This window comes from Panulirus ornatus, chromosome 23, assembly GCF_036320965.1.
Source record: "Panulirus ornatus isolate Po-2019 chromosome 23, ASM3632096v1, whole genome shotgun sequence".
NCBI lineage: Eukaryota > Metazoa > Arthropoda > Malacostraca > Decapoda > Palinuridae > Panulirus > Panulirus ornatus.
In genome coordinates this window covers 593,560-612,813 of record NC_092246.1, presented here as the reverse complement: position 1 = coordinate 612,813, position 19,254 = coordinate 593,560, and the positions used below count along the sequence as shown (strand labels likewise).

General features: G+C 40.2%; 1 protein-coding gene across 14 annotated transcripts in view; it reads left to right on the top strand.

Annotated features, from left to right (window-relative positions):
* The window catches only part of LOC139756701 (uncharacterized), a 378,118-nt gene extending 369,907 nt beyond the window's left edge, over nt 1-8,211 (top strand). For all 14 annotated transcript variants that reach the window (XM_071676382.1, XM_071676380.1, XM_071676379.1 and 11 more), the window contains one exon: nt 5,417-8,211. In XM_071676382.1, coding sequence (XP_071532483.1) covers nt 5,417-8,087 — 2,671 coding nt within the window. In that variant the 3' untranslated portion in view covers nt 8,088-8,211. The remainder of the gene's footprint in view (nt 1-5,416) is intronic.
* Nucleotides 8,212-19,254: the final 11,043 nt, after the last annotated feature.

Below are 19,254 nucleotides of genomic sequence, written 5' to 3'. Positions count from 1 at the left end.
GGATGGAACCATGGAAGCGGAAGTGAGTTATATGGTGGGGGAGGGGGCGAAAGTTCTGGGAGCGTTGAAAAATGTGTGGAAGGCGAGAATGTTATCTCGGAAAGCAAAAATGGGTATGTTTGAAGGAAGAGTGGTTCCGACAATGTTATATGGTTGCAAGGCGTGAGCTATAGGTAGAGTTGTGCGGAGGAGGGTGGATGTGTTGGAAATGAGATGTTTGAGGACAGTATGTGGTGTGAGGTGGTTTGATCAAGTTAGTAATGAAAGGGTGAGAGAGATGTGTGGTAGTAAAAAGTGTGTGTATGAGAGAGCAGAAGAGGGTGTATTGAAATGGTTAGGTCACAAGAAGAGAATGAGTGAGGAAAGATTGACCAAGAGGATATATGTGTCGGAGGTGGAGGGAACGAGGAGAAGTGGGAGACCAAATTGGAGGTGGAAAGATGGAGTGAAAAAGATTTTGAGTGGTCGGGGCCTGAACATGCAGGAGGATGGAAGGCATGCAAGGAATAGAATGAATTGGAATGATGTGGTATACCGGAGTCGATGTGCTATCAATGGATTAAACCAGGGCATGTAAAGTGTCTAGTGTAAACCATGGAAAGTTTTGTGGGGCCTGGATGTGGAAAGGGAGCTGTGGTTTCATTACATCATACATGACAGATAGAGACTGAGTGTGAACGAATGTGGCCTTTGTTGTCTTTTCCTAGTGCTACCTCGCCCACATGCGGAGGAAGGGGGTTTTCATTTCGTGTGTGGCGGGGTGGCAACAGGAATGAATAAAGGCAGCAAGTGTGAATTATGTACATGTGCATGTATGTATATGTCTGTATATATATATATATATATATATATATATATATTTTTTTTTTTTTTTTTTTTTTTATACTTTGTCGCTGTCTTCCGCGTTTGCGAGGTAGTGCAAGGAAACAGACGAAAGAAATGGCCCAACCCCCCCCATACACATGTATATACATACGTCCACACACGCAAATATACATACCTACACAGCTTTCCATGGTTTACCCCAGATGCTTCACATGCCTTGATTCAATCTACTGACAGCACGTCAACCCCGGTATACCACATCGCTCCAATTCACTCTATTCCTTGCCCTCCTTTCACCCTCCTGCATGTTCAGGCCCCGATCACACAAAATCTTTTTCACTCCATCTTTCCACCTCCAATTTGGTCTCCCTCTTCTCCTTGCTCCCTCCACCTCCGACACATATATCCTCTTGGTCAATCTTTCCTCACTCATCCTCTCCATGTGCCCAAACCACTTCAAAACACCCTCTTCTGCTGTCTCAACCATGCTCTTTTTATTTCCACACATCTCTCTTACCCTTACGTTACTCACTCGATCAAACCACCTCACACCACACATTGTCCTCAAACATCTCATTTCCAACACATCCATCCTCCTGCGCACAACTCTATCCATAGCCCACGCCTCGCAACCATACAACATTGTTGGAACCACTATTCCTTCAAACATACCCATATATATATATATATATATATATATATATATATATATATATATATATATATATATATATATATATATTGAGATATATAGGTATGTGTGTGTGTGTGGACTTGTATGTATATACATGCGTATGTGGATGGGTTGGGCCATTCTTTTGTCTGTTTTCTTGCACTACCTCGCTAACACGGGAGACAGCGACAAAGTATAATAAACATATAAATTATTTATATTTATTTTGCTTTGTCGCTGTCTCCCGCGTTTGCGAGGTAGCGCAAGGAAACAGACGAAAGAAATGGCGCAACCCACCCCCATACACAATGTATATACATACACGTCTACACACGCAAATATACATACCTATACATCTCAATGTACACATATATATACACACACAGACACATACATATATACCCGTGCACACAATTCACACTGTCTGCCTTTATTCATTCCCATCGCCACCTCGCCACACATGGAATACCATCCCCCTCCCCCCTCATGTGTGTGAAGTAGCACTAGGAAAAGACAACAAAGGCCCCATTCGTTCACACTCAGTCTCTAGCTGCCACGCAATAATGCCCGAAACCACAGCTCCCTTTCCACATCCAGGCCCCACACAACTTTCCATGGTTTACCCCAGACACTTCACATGCCCTGATTCAAATCACTGACAGCACGTCAACCCCGGTATACCACATCAGTCCAATTCACTCTATTACTTGCCCTCTTTTCACCCTCCTGCATGTTCAGGCCCCGATCACGCAAAATCTTTTTCACTCCATCTTTCCACCTCCAATTTGGTCTCCCACTTCTCCTTGTTCCCTCCACCTCCGACACATATATCCTCTTGGTCAATCTTTCCTCACTCATTCTCTCCATGTGCCCAAACCATTTCAAAACACCCTCTTCTGCTCTCTCAACCACGCTGTTTTTATTTCCACACATCTCTCTTACCCTTTACATTTCTTACCCGATCAAACCACCTCACACCACACATTGTCCTCAAACATCTCATTTCCAGCACATCCATCCTCCTGCGCACAACTCTATCCATAGCCCACGCCTTGCAACCATACAACATTGTTGGAACCACTATTCCTTCAAACATACCCATTTTTGCTTTCCAAGATAATGTTCTCGACTTCCACACATTCTTCAAGGCTCCCAGAATTTTCGCCCCCTCCCCCACCCTATGATTCACTTCCGCTTCCATGGTTCCATCCGCTGCCAGATCCACTCCCAGATATCTAAAACACTTTAATTCCTCCAGTTTATCTCCATTCAAACTTACCTCCCAATTGACTTGACCCTCAACCCTACTGTACCTAATAACCTTGCTCTTACTCACATTTACTCTTAGCTTTCTTCTTTCACACACTTTACCAAACTCAGTCACCAGCTTCTGCAGTTTCTCACATGAATCAGCCACGCGCTGTATCATCAGCAAACAAACTCACTTCCCAAGCTCTCTCATCCACAACAGACTTCATACTTGCCCCTCTTTCCAAAACTCTTGCATTCACCTCCCTAACAACCCCATCCATAAACAAATCAAACAACCATGGAGACATCACACACCCCTGCCGCAAACCTACATTCACTGAGAACCAATCACTTTCCTCTCTTCCTACACGTACACATGCCTTACATCCTCGATAAAAACTTTTCACTGCTTCTAACAACTTGCCTCCCACACCATATATTCTTAATACCTTCCACAGAGCATCTCTATCAACTCTGTCATATGCCTTCTCCAGGTGCATAAATGCTACATACAAATCTATTTGCTTTTTTAAGTATTTTTCACATACATTCTTCAAAGCAAACACCTGATCCACACATCCTCTACCACTTCTGAAACCACACTGCTCTTCCCCAATCTGATGCTCTGTACATGCCTTCACCCTCTCAATTAATACCCTCCCATATAATTTACCAGGAATACTCAACAAACTTATACCTCTGTAATTTGAGCACTCACTCTTATCCCCTTTGCCTTTGTACAATGGCACTATGCACGCATTCTGTCAATCCTCAGGCACCTCACCATGAGTCATACATACATTAAATAACCTTACCAACCAGTCAACAATACAGTCACCCCCTTTTTTAATAAATTCCACTGCAATACCATCCAAACCTATGAGTCCATGGGGAAAATGAAACACGGTAAGTTCCCAAGTGCACTTTCATGTAATAATCACATCATCAGGGGAAACACAAGAGAGAAATATAACTGTCAGTTGATATACCACGAAGATACCTAGCTAGGACGCCATTTGGTAAACACGTGATTGTCCAAGACAGGCAACGTCCAAGACAGGCAACGAGCGTATCGTAAACTTATCATGTGGACAAGAAGGTGAATTGCTTACAAATTTTATCAACAATAAAGTTATCTAATGTTTATAGACCTTCACTAACATTGAGATTATAATTCTTTGTGTATATGATAATAGAAGATTCAATGATATTTCTCGTGGTACTGAGTTAGAGTCAATAACTGAGGTGGCATTACTCCAGTCAGTACAGTGATCATAGTCTTTAACTTGATTAAGCAATGCACTTGATTTTTGTCCTGTTCTTATATTATATTTATGTAGCCTAAGTCTAACAGAAAGATCCTTACCAGTCTGCCCAACGTAAAACTTATCACAATTTTTACATGGCACTTTATGGATGCACCCAGGAGAATTTTCTGGTGAGTTCCTGATTAAGATATTCATTATAGTATTATTGTTGCTGAGGGCAACATTTACATTAAGGTATTTAAGCAACATGGGAAGTAAAGTAAAATTGTTATTAAAAGGGAGAACTAATTGATTCTTGGTGTCAATGGGAGGTTTAGGCTCAATTCTATAAAATGATTTCTTTACCAACTAGAGAGAGAGAGACATATACCCATGTGCAAATTTACATTTGTTCACCAATATCCATTCCCAGCCCACCCACCCCATAGGAAACAGAATTACTACCCCCTGCATCAGCAAGGTAGCTCCAGGAAACATACAAAGAAAGGTTGTTTAGATGGGTGGTGTTGAATTCTGTGAGCTTGTGGTTTCACCAAGAGTGAAAAGTCACCTTCTTCAAGACTGTATCATTGTCTTCAGATAGATAGGAGTAATGTCATTGTTAGGGACTCCTCTCACTAGATGGGTTTGTCATTATCTTTTCCTCAATTGAGTGCAACCTTGAAGCTGCAGTAGCCCCATTGAATGGATTTTTGGGGTTGGGTAATCATATTTGGGTGTTACGGGACTGTGTGTGTGTATGGTTACACCTCAAGTGAAAAGTCATCTGCATGTGGTTACACCATGAGTGATAAGTTGCCTTTACTGAGGTTGTCTCATTGTGTGATGAAAATGAGTACCTCATCAAGGAACTTTTCACTATAAAAGAGTCCAACATTTTCCTGCTCCTGATTGGAGCATAACCTTAAAGCAGCTGAAGCTCCATTAAAGAGGTCAAAGTGTAGTATTATGAATGGGTTAATTGTATATGTGTATGTTTACTCTGAATGGGTTAATTGTATATGTGTATGTTTACTCTGAATGGGTTAATTGTATATGTGTATGTTTACTCATGCTCATAAGACATGATTATGAATGGAGTCGCTTGAGACATGGAGAGGAAAAGTGCCAGAATGTTTAATAATGCTTTAATGACTTTATCTTACTGAATGCCTGAAAATGTGAATGTGGAAGTCTGGAAAGTAACTAGGCATATACATTATTATTGTACACAATGCAGTCTTAATCTTTTCAGCTTTTGTGGCAACATTGTCATGGACCATTTGATATTTTTATTCTTCTTCCATGTGGTCCAAATGGTGATATGGAATTTAAGCAAAAAAAAATTACATCACAGAAAAATAATTCTCTATCATATCATACATTTATGTGTATTAATGTGAACTTTCCTCTTTTGCAGTGCTCCAATACTGGGGTCATCACCTATATCCAACTCATGGTCTGGAACTCCTGGAACATTCTTCAGGGGTTTCCTTCAAGCACGGAGTCAAGAACGTAACAATGATATGATGGAATTTGACTTCTCAAAAAACAAGAGTTGTGACAGTATATCAGCAGATAAGGAGAAAAAGAGTAGCAGCTTTGAGAGCATTAAAAGAACATTAACAGGTCAAAGACATCGTTCAAATTCAAAGTCCTCAGGGAATGGTAAATCTGTTTTTGATTCCATCAAACGGGATAAGAAAAAATCAGAGAGTGAGTTATCTAATAAGGGTATTGAGTTATCAGAAAGGGGGAGTTACTTTGAACTTGAAATTAACCCAAGCCCTCGTCGCAAAACTTCAGAATCATACGATGGATACCTTGTCATGAAACCTGCCATCACTACATCACAATCGTTAAGTACTTCAGAGTACTTGGATATGAGTAGTAGAGATTCTCTTAGTAGACAGGCTGCCTTTGCAGATGCCTATGTAGATATGCCTAGAGTCAGTGATCGACTAGGGTCTTCATGTACTTCAGGGTCACATGAAGGTTATGTGGATATGACTCAGGGGAAGGGTTGGGTACCACATCCTCTCACCCCAGTCTCTTCATCCTCCACAACTTCAAACAGCTCATCTTCCATTGGTGCTAGAGTCAGAAAGATTTCGTCCACTTTAAATCCATTGTCTTCCCAAGACGCACCTTCTCAGTTGGACGAGTATATGCCTGTAGACCTTCGTAGTAATATTGATTCTTCCTCCCATTCCCTTGATGGAGAAAAGCTTAAGAAGAAGGAAAAGAAAAGTAGTAAACGAAAAACATTTAAGGAGAGCACCAAAAGAAAGAAATCTGATCCAATAAATGTTATAGGGAAGAATGGTGATGGGGAAGGAGTGCAAGAAGTAAGCAAAAAAGGCACAAGCCCCCTATCTTCCCTCTCCACATTTCTGGGTCGGAAAAACTCAGGCACTCCCCCTAAGACTCCTCTCTCTCCTACTGGTAGTCCACTACCAAAATCCAGTCGAGGAACTCCTAGTCCATTTTCAAGTCTGACTCGTAGTAAAAACAGAGATGATAAAGATGGTCGTAAAGATTGTGTTGTGAAGGAGAGTTCTGGGGGAATGACCTCCAGTGTAAGCTCAGGCATTGGCACAAGTTGCATTGAAGAATGCAGCAGAGAGGCTGAGGAAAGTGCCATATCAGGTGATAGTTGTAGTATCATTTCATCATCAAAGATAGTTCCTAGTAGTGATGAACAGTTGAGTAAACAAACCTCAAATAGCAGTGGTGGTAGCAAGAGAACTTCAGGGATATTTGAGACATCTCAGGCAGACACAGGGGAGGAGCAAAATCAGGAAAGTGTTAGTGTAGAATCTGTTAGTCAAAGTAGTACCTGTCAACAGCAAGAAACTAGTGGTGGCAATGAACATGGGGCATATGTCAATTTAGCACCTGGCACATATGAGAAGAATTTGACTGTGGAAAATAGACAACGAAAATTGTCCAATATATCAGTATCATCAGATTATATGAATGTATCCCCAGTGGCATCAAGTAAAGTTTCAGAAAGTGACACACAACAACCTCATGAGTATGTCAATATGTGTCCAGGGGGACGTTCTGAACCGGTTAATGTAACTACATCCTTAACACCTCAGCTTCCTCCTACTTCTAGTTCTGTGCCTCCCATTAGCAAGACTAGTAGTCCTGGTATTAATGATACCTATGAGAAAGGTAGCTCCAATATAGGACATGGAATTTCTAGGGAGCAGAGTCAGAAAGATAACAAAAGGTTAAGTAGCAGTAGTTGTGGTGTGGAGACAGAAAATGGTGGAGGGGAGACTGGTTATTTGCTTATGACTCCTGGGCAACCACCCCCAAAGCCAGCATCTCCCAGAACAGTAGCTCGTCGACCAGACATTCCCCCAGCTCTACTAGGTGGTCGCCCAGACCCCACACTTACTGCCACCCTTGAACGACTGAGTTTGAGTAGCTCAGGAAGTAACAGCACAAGTGAACGTTGTCGAAGTCATAGTGGTCCAGGAGCCCCAGAGGGTAGTGCTGTAGGCAGTGAGGTGCGTGTCAAGAAGCAGCTGTCAGAACCAAGAAATGGGTCTGGATGTCAGGGTAACAGTGGGCGGGCAGCATCAGCATGCTCCTCCCCTGTGTCATATTCACCACCTACTTCACCTACTTTAGGCGGTTCTGTATCTTCTGTGTCATCTTTAAGTGAGGGTGGACTTTCCTCTGCATCTTCCACCTGTACTGTAGTTAATGTGGGTGTAGGGCGGCGTGAAAGTGGGCCAAGTATGACTGGGCGTATTCAGGATACATTAGCTGATGCAGCAGTTCATTCCACTGTTTCAGCCTCAGCATCCATTCAGCAGCCATCATCTGTTGGTAGTGGTTGTGGAGATAGTGGGCTAAATTATGTCTCATTAGACCTAGCTCCAGCTAAGTGTGAGGGTGTAAGACCCTCACCTCGAACTGGACGTCGAGCTGTAAGTGGGCCTGTTATTCAAGGGGCATGTACCGAGGAACCTGTGGAAGGGGAGGAAGACGAACCCCTCAGTTATGCTCAAATAGACTTCACTAAGAGTGAGGGTTTGCGAACTACCTCCCTCTCCCGTGACCACCGACACTAACATTCACTTGTCTCCCATTACACACATGCCTACCCCTTGCTTCCCACACCCACGCAAATCAAAACTGTATAAATGATTTATAAGATTAAGTAAATAAGTTAATAAAATAAAAACGTGAGTACTATCTATTGTTTTCTTTTTTCTTATATGAGTGTAGATGAACAAAGACATGGCTCTCAGTAGTTCTTGGGAAAAATATAAGTTGATTGTAGTCTATTTTCTTTGAATAATTGTTGATGCTTATGAATTAGTACCAGTACATATGTAGGATCCTGTATATTGTCAAAAGCTGTATTTGTTGATGAGTCCACTATGTGAAATGATGTTACCTTTGACATGATGCAAAGGTAATACAGAATAGAAGTATAAATCACGGTAAGTCAAAAGCTGAGGGTTAAGGATGTTGACATAAAGGGTACTAATTTTTTTTTTTTTTTTTTTTCTTTTTTTTTTTTCCAAAAGAAGGAACAGAGAATTGGGCCAGGTGAGGGTATTCCCTCAAAGGCCCAGTCCTCTGTTCTTAACGCTACCTCGCTAATGCGGGAAATGGCGAATAGTTTGAAAGAGGTAAAATATATTATAAAAAATGGCTGAAATAGTGGTTAAGGAACTGGGGAAGAAGTTAAACAAGAAGTTTTATGGGAGTAAAAGTTTCTGTTATTGTAGAATTGCCAAATTAATGATAGCAAGGGAGACTAGAAGAAATTAGACTGGCAATGTGACAGGTCAAATGATACATGATAAAATTTAATGCTGCATTTATTGACTGCAAGTGATATAGATGATTGGAAAATATTTTGAGGTAGGTATGAATGCATTACACATGACAGCTTGAGAATGACTGTGAGCAGATGTAACCTTTCTTTGTCTGTTTCCTGGCGCTACCTTGCTCAAGTACGGGTTGGTGATGTTGTTTCCTTTGGAGGCAGGGTGGCACTGGGAATGGATGAAGGTGCATTACATATGACAGCTATTTATTTATTTATTTATTTATTTTGCTTTGTCGCTGTCTCCCGCGTTTGCAAGGTAGTGCAAGGAAACAGACGAAAGAAATGGACAAACCCACCCCCATACACATGTATATACATACATGTATATATATATATATATATATATATATATATATATATATATATATATATATATATATATATATTTTTTTTTTTTTTTGCTTTGTCGCTGTCTCCCGCGTTTGCGAGGTAGCGCAAGGAAACAGACGAAAGAAATGGCCCAACCCACCCCCATACACATGTATATACATATGTCCACACACGCAAATATACATACCTACACACTTTCCATGGTTGTCAGTGGATTGAATCAAGGCATGTGAAGCGTCTGGGGTAAACCATGGAAAGCTGTGTAGGTGTGTATATTTGCGTGTGTGGACGTATGTATATACATGTTGTATGGGGGTGGGTTGGGCCATTTCTTTCGTCTGTTTCCTTGTGCTACCTCGCAAACGTGGGAGACAGTGACAAAGCAAAAAAAAAAAAAAAATATATTTTTATATATATATATATATATATATTATCCCTGGGGATAGGGGAGAAAGAATACTCCCCACGTATTCCCTGCGTGTCATAGAAGGCGACTAAAAGGGAAGGGAGCGGGGGGGCTGGAAATCCTCCCCTCTCGTTTTTAATTTTCCGAAAGAAGGAACAGAGAAGGGGGTCAAGTGAGGATATTCCCTCAAAGGCTCAGTCCTCTGTTCTTAAGGCTACCTTGCTAACGCGGGAAATGGCGAATAGTAAGAAAAAATATATATATATATATATATATATATATATATATATATATATATATATATATATATATATATATATATTTATTTATTTATTTATTATACTTTGTCGCTGTCTCCCGCGTTTGCGAGGTAGCGCAAGGAAACAGACGAAAGAAATGGCCCAACCCCCCCCATACACGTGTATATACATACGTCCACACACGCAAATATACACACCTACACAGCTTTCCATGGTTTACCCCAGACGCTTCACATGCCTTGATTCAATCCACTGACAGCACGTCAACCCCGGTATACCACATCGCTCCAGTTCACTCTATTCCTTGCCCTCCTTTCACCCTCCTGCATGTTCAGGCCCCGATCACACAAAATCTTTTTCACTCCATCTTTCCACCTCCAATTTGGTCTCCCTCTTCTCCTCGTTCCCTCCACCTCCGACACATATATCCTCTTGGTCAATCTTTCCTCACTCATTCTCTCCATGTGCCCAAACCACTTCAAAACACCCTCTTCTGCTCTCTCAACCACGCTCTTTTTATTTCCACACATCTCTCTTACCCTTACGTTACTCACTCGATCAAACCACCTCACACCACACATTGTCCTCAAACATCTCATTTCCAGCACATCCATCCTCCTGCGCACAACTCTATCCATAGCCCACGCCTCGCAACCATACAACATTGTTGGAACCACTATTCCTTCAAACATACCCATTTTTGCTTTCCGAGATAATGTTCTCGACTCCCACACATTCTTCAAGGCCCCCAGAATTTTCGCCCCCTCCCCCACCCTATGATCCACTTCCGCTTCCATGGTTCCATCCGCTGCCAGATCCACTCCCAGATATCTAAAACACTTCACTTCCTCCAGTTTTTCTCCATTCAAACTCACCTCCCAATTGACTTGACCCTCAACCCTACTGTACCTAATAACCTTGCTCTTATTCACATTTACTCTTACCTTTCTTCTTCCACACACTTTACCAAACTCAGTCACCAGCTTCTGCAGTTTCTCACATGAATCAGCCACCAGCGCTGTATCATCAGCGAACAACAACTGACTCACTTCCCAAGCTCTCTCATCCCCAACAGACTTCATACTTGCCCCTCTTTCCAAAACTCTTGCATTTACCTCCCTAACAACCCCATCCATAAACAAATTAAACAACCATGGAGACATCACACACCCCTGCCGCAAACCTACATTCACTGAGAACCAATCACTTTCCTCTCTTCCTACACGTACACATGCCTTACATCCTCGATAAAAACTTTTCACTGCCTCTAACAACTTTCCTCCCACACCATATATTCTTAATACCTTCCACAGAGCATCTCTATCAACTCTATCATATGCCTTCTCCAGATCCATAAATGCTACATACAAATCCATTTGCTTTTCTAAGTATTTCTCACATACATTCTTCAAAGCAAACACCTGATCCACACATCCTCTACCACTTCTGAAACCACACTGCTCTTCCCCAATCTGATGCTTTTTTTTTTTTTTTTTTTTTTTTTTTTTTTTTTCCAAAAGAAGGAACAGAGGGGGCCAGGTGAGGATATTCCAAAAAAGGCCCAGTCCTCTGTTCTTAACGCTACCTCGCTAATGCGGGAAATGGCGAATAGTTTGAAAAAAAAAAAAAGAGAAAGGTGCAAGAGGTGAAAAAAAGGGCAAATGAGAGTTGGGGTGAGAGACTATCAGTAAATTTTAGGGAGAATAAAAAGATGTTCTGGAAGGAGGTAAATAGGGTGCGTAAGACAAGGGAGCAAATGGGAACTTCAGTGAAGGGCGTAAATGGGGAGGTGATAACAAGTAGCGGTGATGTGAGAAGGAGATGGAATGAGTATTTTGAAGGTTTGTTGAATGTGTCTGATGACAGAGTGGCAGATATAGGGTGTTTGGGTCGAGGTGGTGTGCAAAGTGAGAGGGTTAGGGAAAATGATTTGGTAAACAGAGAAGAGGTAGTAAAAGCTTTGCGGAAGATGAAAGCCGGCAAGGCAGCAGGTTTGGATGGTATTGCAGTGGAATTTATTAAGAAAGGGGGTGACTGTATTGTTGACTGGTTGGTAAGGTTATTTAATGTATGTATGACTCATGGTGAGGTGCCTGAGGATTGGCGGAATGCGTGCGTAGTGCCATTGTACAAAGGCAAAGGGGATAAGAGTGAGTGCTCAAATTACAGAGGTATAAGTTTGTTGAGTATTCCTGGTAAATTATATGGGAGGGTATTGATTGAGAGGGTGAAGGCATGTACAGAGCATCAGATTGGGGAAGAGCAGTGCGGTTTCAGAAGTGGTAGAGGATGTGTGGATCAGGTGTTTGCTTTGAAGAATGTATGTGAGAAATACTTAGAAAAGCAAATGGATTTGTATGTAGCATTTATGGATCTGGAGAAGGCATATGATAGAGTTGATAGAGATGCTCTGTGGAAGGTATTAAGAATATATGGTGTGGGAGGCAAGTTGTTAGAAGCAGTGAAAAGTTTTTATCGAGGATGTAAGGCATGTGTACGTGTAGGAAGAGAGGAAAGTGATTGGTTCTCAGTGAATGTAGGTTTGTGGCAGGGGTGTGTGATGTCTCCATGGTTGTTTAATTTGTTTATGGATGGGGTTGTAAGGGAGGTAAATGCAAGAGTCCTGGAAAGAGGGGCAAGTATGAAGTCTGTTGGGGATGAGAGAGCTTGGGAAGTGAGTCAGTTGTTGTTCGCTGATGATACAGCGCTGGTGGCTGATTCATGTGAGAAACTGCAGAAGCTGGTGACTGAGTTTGGTAAAGTGTGTGGAAGAAGAAAGTTGAGAGTAAATGTGAATAAGAGCAAGGTTATTAGGTACAGTAGGGTTGAGGGTCAAGTCAATTGGGAGGTGAGTTTGAATGGAGAAAAACTGGAGGAAGTGAAGTGTTTTAGATATCTGGGAGTGGATCTGTCAGCGGATGGAACCATGGAAGCGGAAGTGGCTCATAGGGTGGGGGAGGGGGCGAAAATTTTGGGAGCCTTGAAAAATGTGTGGAAGTCGAGAACATTATCTCGGAAAGCAAAAATGGGTATGTTTGAGGGAATAGTGGTTCCAACAATGTTGTATGGTTGCGAGGCGTGGGCTATGGATGGAGATGTGCGCAGGAGGATGGATGTGCTGGAAATGAGATGTTTGAGGACAATGTGTGGTGTGAGGTGGTTTGATCGAGTAAGTAACGTAAGGGTAAGAGAGATGTGTGGAAATAAAAAGAGCGTGGTTGAGAGAGCAGAAGAGGGTGTTTTGAAATGGTTTGGGCACATGGAGAGAATGAGTGAGGAGAGATTGACCAAGAGGATATATGTGTCGGAGGTGGAGGGAACGAGGAGAAGAGGGAGACCAAATTGGAGGTGGAAAGATGGAGTGAAAAAGATTTTGTGTGATCGGGGCCTGAACATGCAGGAGGGTGAAAGGAGGGCAAGAAATAGAGTGAATTGGAGTCATGTGGTATACAGGGGTTGACGTGCTGTCAGTGGATTGAAGCAAGGCATGTGAAGCGTCTGGGGTAAACCATGGAAAGCTGTGTAGGTATGTATATTTGCGTGTGTGGACGTGTGTATGTACATGTGTATGGGGGGGGGGGTGGGCCATTTCTTTCGTCTGTTTCCTTGCGCTACCTCGCAAACGCGGGAGACAGCGACAAAGTATAAAAAAAAAAAAAAAAAAATATATATATATATATATATATATATATATATATATATATATATATATATATATATATATATATATATATATATGAAAGAAGAAAGTTAAGAGTAAATGTGAATAAGAGCAAGGTTATTAGGTACACTAGGGTTGAGGGTCAAGTCAGTAATTGGTAAGGTGTTGATGAGTGATGATCGGCAGGAGACCATGGATGAAGGAAGTTAAGGAAAAAGATGATGTATAAAGGGATGTGGTGATTGGTGTGTTGGTCATATCTTTATATCCCTGTTCATTAAGAACAGGTTGTCTTTTTATTGATGTAAATTATATTCATTGTCATCACTCCATTCAGATTTCTCTGGATGGATCATGTACAAATAGCCTCTGACATTACCCACACATCCTTTAACCAAGACCAGTGTGTTAAAGTGAAACATAGACTTCTGCACACACACACACACACACACACAAATTTCATCTTTTATGGATTTGCTTATCAAATACTTTTTCTTAATTCCTTGATTTTTCAAACACTTCCTCATTTTCCCAAATACTTATTGTTTTACTTTCAAATAGCAAAAACCAGGTCCACAATCACTTGATCTTGCATACCTTTCCTCCATTTCCCCAAAATTTATTCTTTTACTTTCTAAGAGCAATAATTAGATCAACACACTCTTTTCCCTTCCTAAACTCACCTTTTTATCACCAAGAGGTTTATTAATCCTTTTAAGATGATCAGTTACTATTATCCCATACACCTTGCTAACTTTGCTGGACATTTATTCCTTTCTAATTCTTACTTTTAACTTTACCCCTTTTTTCTGGTAGTCAGACATCTGATCATTGTTCCATGCTTCCATGCACACTCTTCAGATCCACTCTCTTTACCATCTGGCACACCACTGCAGTTGTTGCCACAGTTTTTGAATTCTTTAAGAATTGTTTATATTTTCTTGATTCCTCCTTTGAAATGTCTCCCTTTCCCATATATCCATTTTCCTCCTTACCTCTACTCTTTATGTACCAGTAGATATGTCTTTCACCATTATCTCCTTTCAGTTGTATAAGATAATATTTGCCATTTACATACTTCATTCTTTGCCACTAGCATTTTCCAGGACTTATCTGATGTATGTATATATCTTGAGCATGTGTATCCTACTTTTATTCTTCTCCTTCCAGTGCAAGAATGATTATTATGAAGCTTAGATGTGAAAGGTTACAAATATCCAGTTGTATATGCACCGTGTGATAATACATAGGAGAAAATTAAGGATGCTTGAAGAGAAAGTGAAAAACAATCAGAGGATGGTGATCCGGGGGAGAAACTATGTGTATTAGATGACAAATTGATTGTAGTGAACAGTGGAAGAGAGGGTAACAGATTGGGATTGCAAGCATGTATGACAATGGAAGAATACATAGATTGTGTGCAATAACAGTTATGCTTGCAGAAGGTACATACTTTGAACTTAAAGCTGTCCATGAATACACATGTTCAGTGACTAGGAAAAAAGGATAAAAAAATGCACAAATGATTTGTTTTTTTATAAAGAATTTAAGGGGCAGTGTGCATAAGTTGCAGTGTCGGAGAGTTGAGAGGGAGCTTGTCAGATCGTATGGTACAAATGTGAAAATTACCTTTTATTTTCGATGGTTTGGGACTAGAACTGATAATGGTATAAATGAAAAAGTTTAGGTGTGAAAGGGTGAAATTTACTTTCCAGAAATTAGGGGAAAAGCTGAGAGTATTCAATACAGTGTGGTTAAGAGTGTAGTTAAGGTAATTTGTGGGCAGCTTTAGACTTTTTGGAGGGTGCCGGAGAGGTGTATATGCAGTAAGTATAGGCTTTAGAAGGTGGTCCAGCATACAGATATTCAAAAAAATAAGTGGAAGAAGAAAAGAGTTTAGAAGGAAAAGCTTAACCTTTGAGAAAATTTTGGTGAATGTGGGGCAAAGAATGCTGAATGCAATTTAAAGTAATGAGGATTGGATAAAGTAAATGTTTGACTCAATTTGAGTATCATTTAGCTGGAAATAAGTCTCAGTATTTTTTGAGACAAGGACTTTGGAGTTGACTCTGTCCTTAGATTGTTGCCAGAATCTCACTGTGGGATGATAGTTTCGAAGACGGACTGTCCACTGGCAAATATAGGAGTAGCTTTCAAGTATATGGAAAAGAAAATATTTGGCTAGATATTTATGTCCCACGTAAGGCCAAAACTAGAAATTACTTCTCAGGTTTGGTCAAAGTACAAAGAGAGCTTATAGAGAAGGTTCAAAGAATGACAACAAAGATAGTACTAGAATTATGATAGTAAAACTTCAGGGAAAGGCTGGAGGCTTTAAATTTACCCAACTTGGAAGAGAGGAGTAATTGGTGATCTGATCACAGCCTTTAAGTTTTTAAATGCGATCAACTGTTCTGAGAGAGATGTATGGATAGTGCAACCAGGGGACATTACATGAAATTAAGTAAGAAACTTGTTAAAGAGGTTGTAAATAAATACTTTAATGATGGTGAATGAATGGAACTGAATGTTTGAGAGCATGGAAGAAATACTTTCATAATGGTGAATGAGTGGAACAGAATGACTGAAAGCATGCTTGATGCAGACAGCATACATAAAGTGAAGAAGATATAAGGTAGAATGTTCAAGAGATGTAAAACTCCCTCCCATGCAGTACAAATATGTAATTACAAACTCTGAAGAGTAAAATTCAGATATATATGAATCAGAAAAGCAAATGAGGATTTCTGGAGAAAAATGAGGGACAGCAATAAGCAATTCTGGATATGAAATCAAAAGAATTGTAGTAACTGTTAAGAGTGTTTGGTGTTGGAGGAAAGCCGTTCAGTATCGTGAAGGTTGTTAGTAATACATGAAATTGTTGCCATTGCCATTTAAAGTATTACGCTGATGGAGCAAGTGTATGAAGCAATGAAACACCGATGGAGCGAGTGTATAAAGTAAGTCATGAAACGCTGATGGAGTGAGTGTATGAATTAAGTAATGAAATAATCATATCGAATCATACTGTGCTGAGAGGAATTGGAAGATACAAGATAAACCATGTGTAAATAACAACTGATTATAGCAATATTCCATTAGCTGTATAACACGATCTTTGGGTGGATTAGAAGTACAGGAGATGGCTTTTGTAAGAATTTAGAATATGATTATGTGAATCATTATTGATTAAAAGGTGGTTCTGTGGGCAAGGCAAATTGGAATGTGAAACAGGGTTTTACCTTGTACCTGTAAATCCAAGCAAGGGCTGCACCACTTCTCAGTGGTGACTTTTTTTGAGATAGGGAAGTGGGTTGAGAATACTAAGGGGACACCCAGAAAATTTCACTGCTTGATTTGTGAATATATAAACTAAAGAAGCTTTGATATTTTCCAGAACACACGTTTCAGCTTTCCAGACTTTGACCTCATTGCAACTAGACCAATAGCCCGTTGACCATAGGTGTTTCTCTTGCTGCATCATTTTGATTTTTTTTCCATGTGTTTAGAAATGTTGCATAAGCATGGAAATTGTGCTGTTGCACAGACTTATTCGTTCAATTACAATATTTTGATTTTCCATGTGTTGTGTAGATGTAGAATATTTATGACAATAATACTGATAGTCCTTTTTTGCTCAGATGAATTATTTTGATTTTTCATGTCAGGAATATTTCATTACCTTTAGAATAATGATGCACAATCTCTTTTGTTGAAATATAAAAATTTTGATTTTCCACTTGTTTTATAAATGTTGCATTGCCATAGAAATTGTTGTTGCAAAAAATATATTTCAAATAAAAAAATTTATTATTTATCTCATCTTGTAAGCTTGTTGCTGAACTATATAAGATTATACTCAGTGCAGATGCACAGTCTTCTTTATTCAAGTAAAATCATTTGATTTTCACATTCGTGTACAGTGGTGATGATGGGAGCTGTTAAAATGCTAACTGCTCTTTTTTTTTTAAGATTACATTTGGATTTAAACAGAAGGCATTCTTGATGTAAGATTTATTTGAATTTCTAGAGAGTGCTGAATTAAGAAAGGTTGGGAGCTGCTGCTGTAGATAGAAAAAAGAATAAACTGCAGTTTATATATGTAGGCATAGCATACAGCAAGATTGATGGAACTAATGTGAAGGGTTAGAAACAGACCACTTGCCAGTATCTACCACAAGATTTTTGTGAGACAGAACCAACAAATGGCAATTATCACATATCTTTCTTTCTACTCAGTAGAGGAAAAAAAAGACTATCAGATTGTTGGAGTAACATAGAGCACTTAGAATAAAGATGCTACACTCCATTAGGTTTGGAGGGGTTGCAGCTTACACTGGTTATGCAATACAGGGGAAAGATGCTCCAACTGAACAGTTTCTGTATAAAGAGAAATGTATATGTTAGGACTAGCTAGAAAAGAGTGAACCATTTGGAGAGAAATTAGGGCCATTATTGGTGTTATGTCTCCTTGCTGTGGAATTATAAAGTTTTCCTCATTGTGAAGGTAAAGAAGTAAGACCAGAGGAGGGAAGGAGGTTAAAGGTTTTGATTAGTATAAAAGTAGTTGAACAAGCTAGCATTACTACACCCAAAGGTAACTTGTAAAAGATTCTACCAAGAAGCTCTGTAATGCTATAAGGGTTTAGTAGTACTGGTCTTAGAGAAAATGTATTCTGATTTGATGAGTGGTTGGAATGTGATAATGGTGAAGTAGAAGTTAGAAATTTAGGAGCCATTTTTGTCAGTTAGATGAATAGATGCTTAAATATTGAAAGGTGAGCACTTTGTGGGTCTTTTGTTAGAGAGTATAGCTAGCAAATTTGGACTGCATATTTGCAGAATCATTTAAAAGCATACTTCAGTCTACTGATGGATAGTCTACTGGGGATAGGGGAGAAAGAATACTTCCCACGCATTCCTCACGTGTCGTAGAAGGCGACTAAAGGGGACGGGAACGGGGGGCTAGAAACCCTCCCCTCCTTGTATTTTAACTTTCTAAAAGGGGAAACAGAAGAAGGAGTCACGCAGGTAGTGCTCATCCTCCTCGAAGGCTCAGATTGGGGTGTCTAAATGTGTGTGGTTGTAACCAAGATGAGAAAAAAGGAGAGATAGGTAGTATGTTTGAGGAAAGGAACCTGGATGTTTTGGCTCTGAGTGAAATGAAACTCAAGGGTAAAGGGGAAGAGTGGTTTGGGAATGTCTTGGGAGTAAAGTCAGGGGTTAGTGAGAGGACAAGAGCAAGGGAAGGAGTAGCACTACTCCTGAAACAGGAGTGGTGGGAGTATGTGATACAGTGTAAGAAAGTAAACTCTACATTGATAAGGGTAAAACTGAAAGTAGATGGATAGAGATAGGTGATTATTGGTGCATATGCACCTGGGCATGAGAAGAAAGATCATGAGAGGCAAGTGTTTTGGGAGCAGCTGAGTGAGTGTGTTAGTAGTTTTGTTGCACAAGACCAGGTTATAGTGATGGGTAATTTAAATGCAAAGGTGAGTAATGTGGCAGTTAAGGGAATCATTGGTGTACATGGGGTGTTCAGTGATGTAAATGGAAATGGTGAAGAGCTTGTAGATTTATGTGCTGAAAAAGGACTGGTGAATAGGAATACCTGGTTTAAAAAGAGAGATATACGTATGTAAGTAGGAGAGATGGCCAGAGAGCGTTATTGGATTACATGTTAATTGATACGCGCGTGAAAGAGAGACTTTTGGATATTAATGTGCTGAGAGGTGCA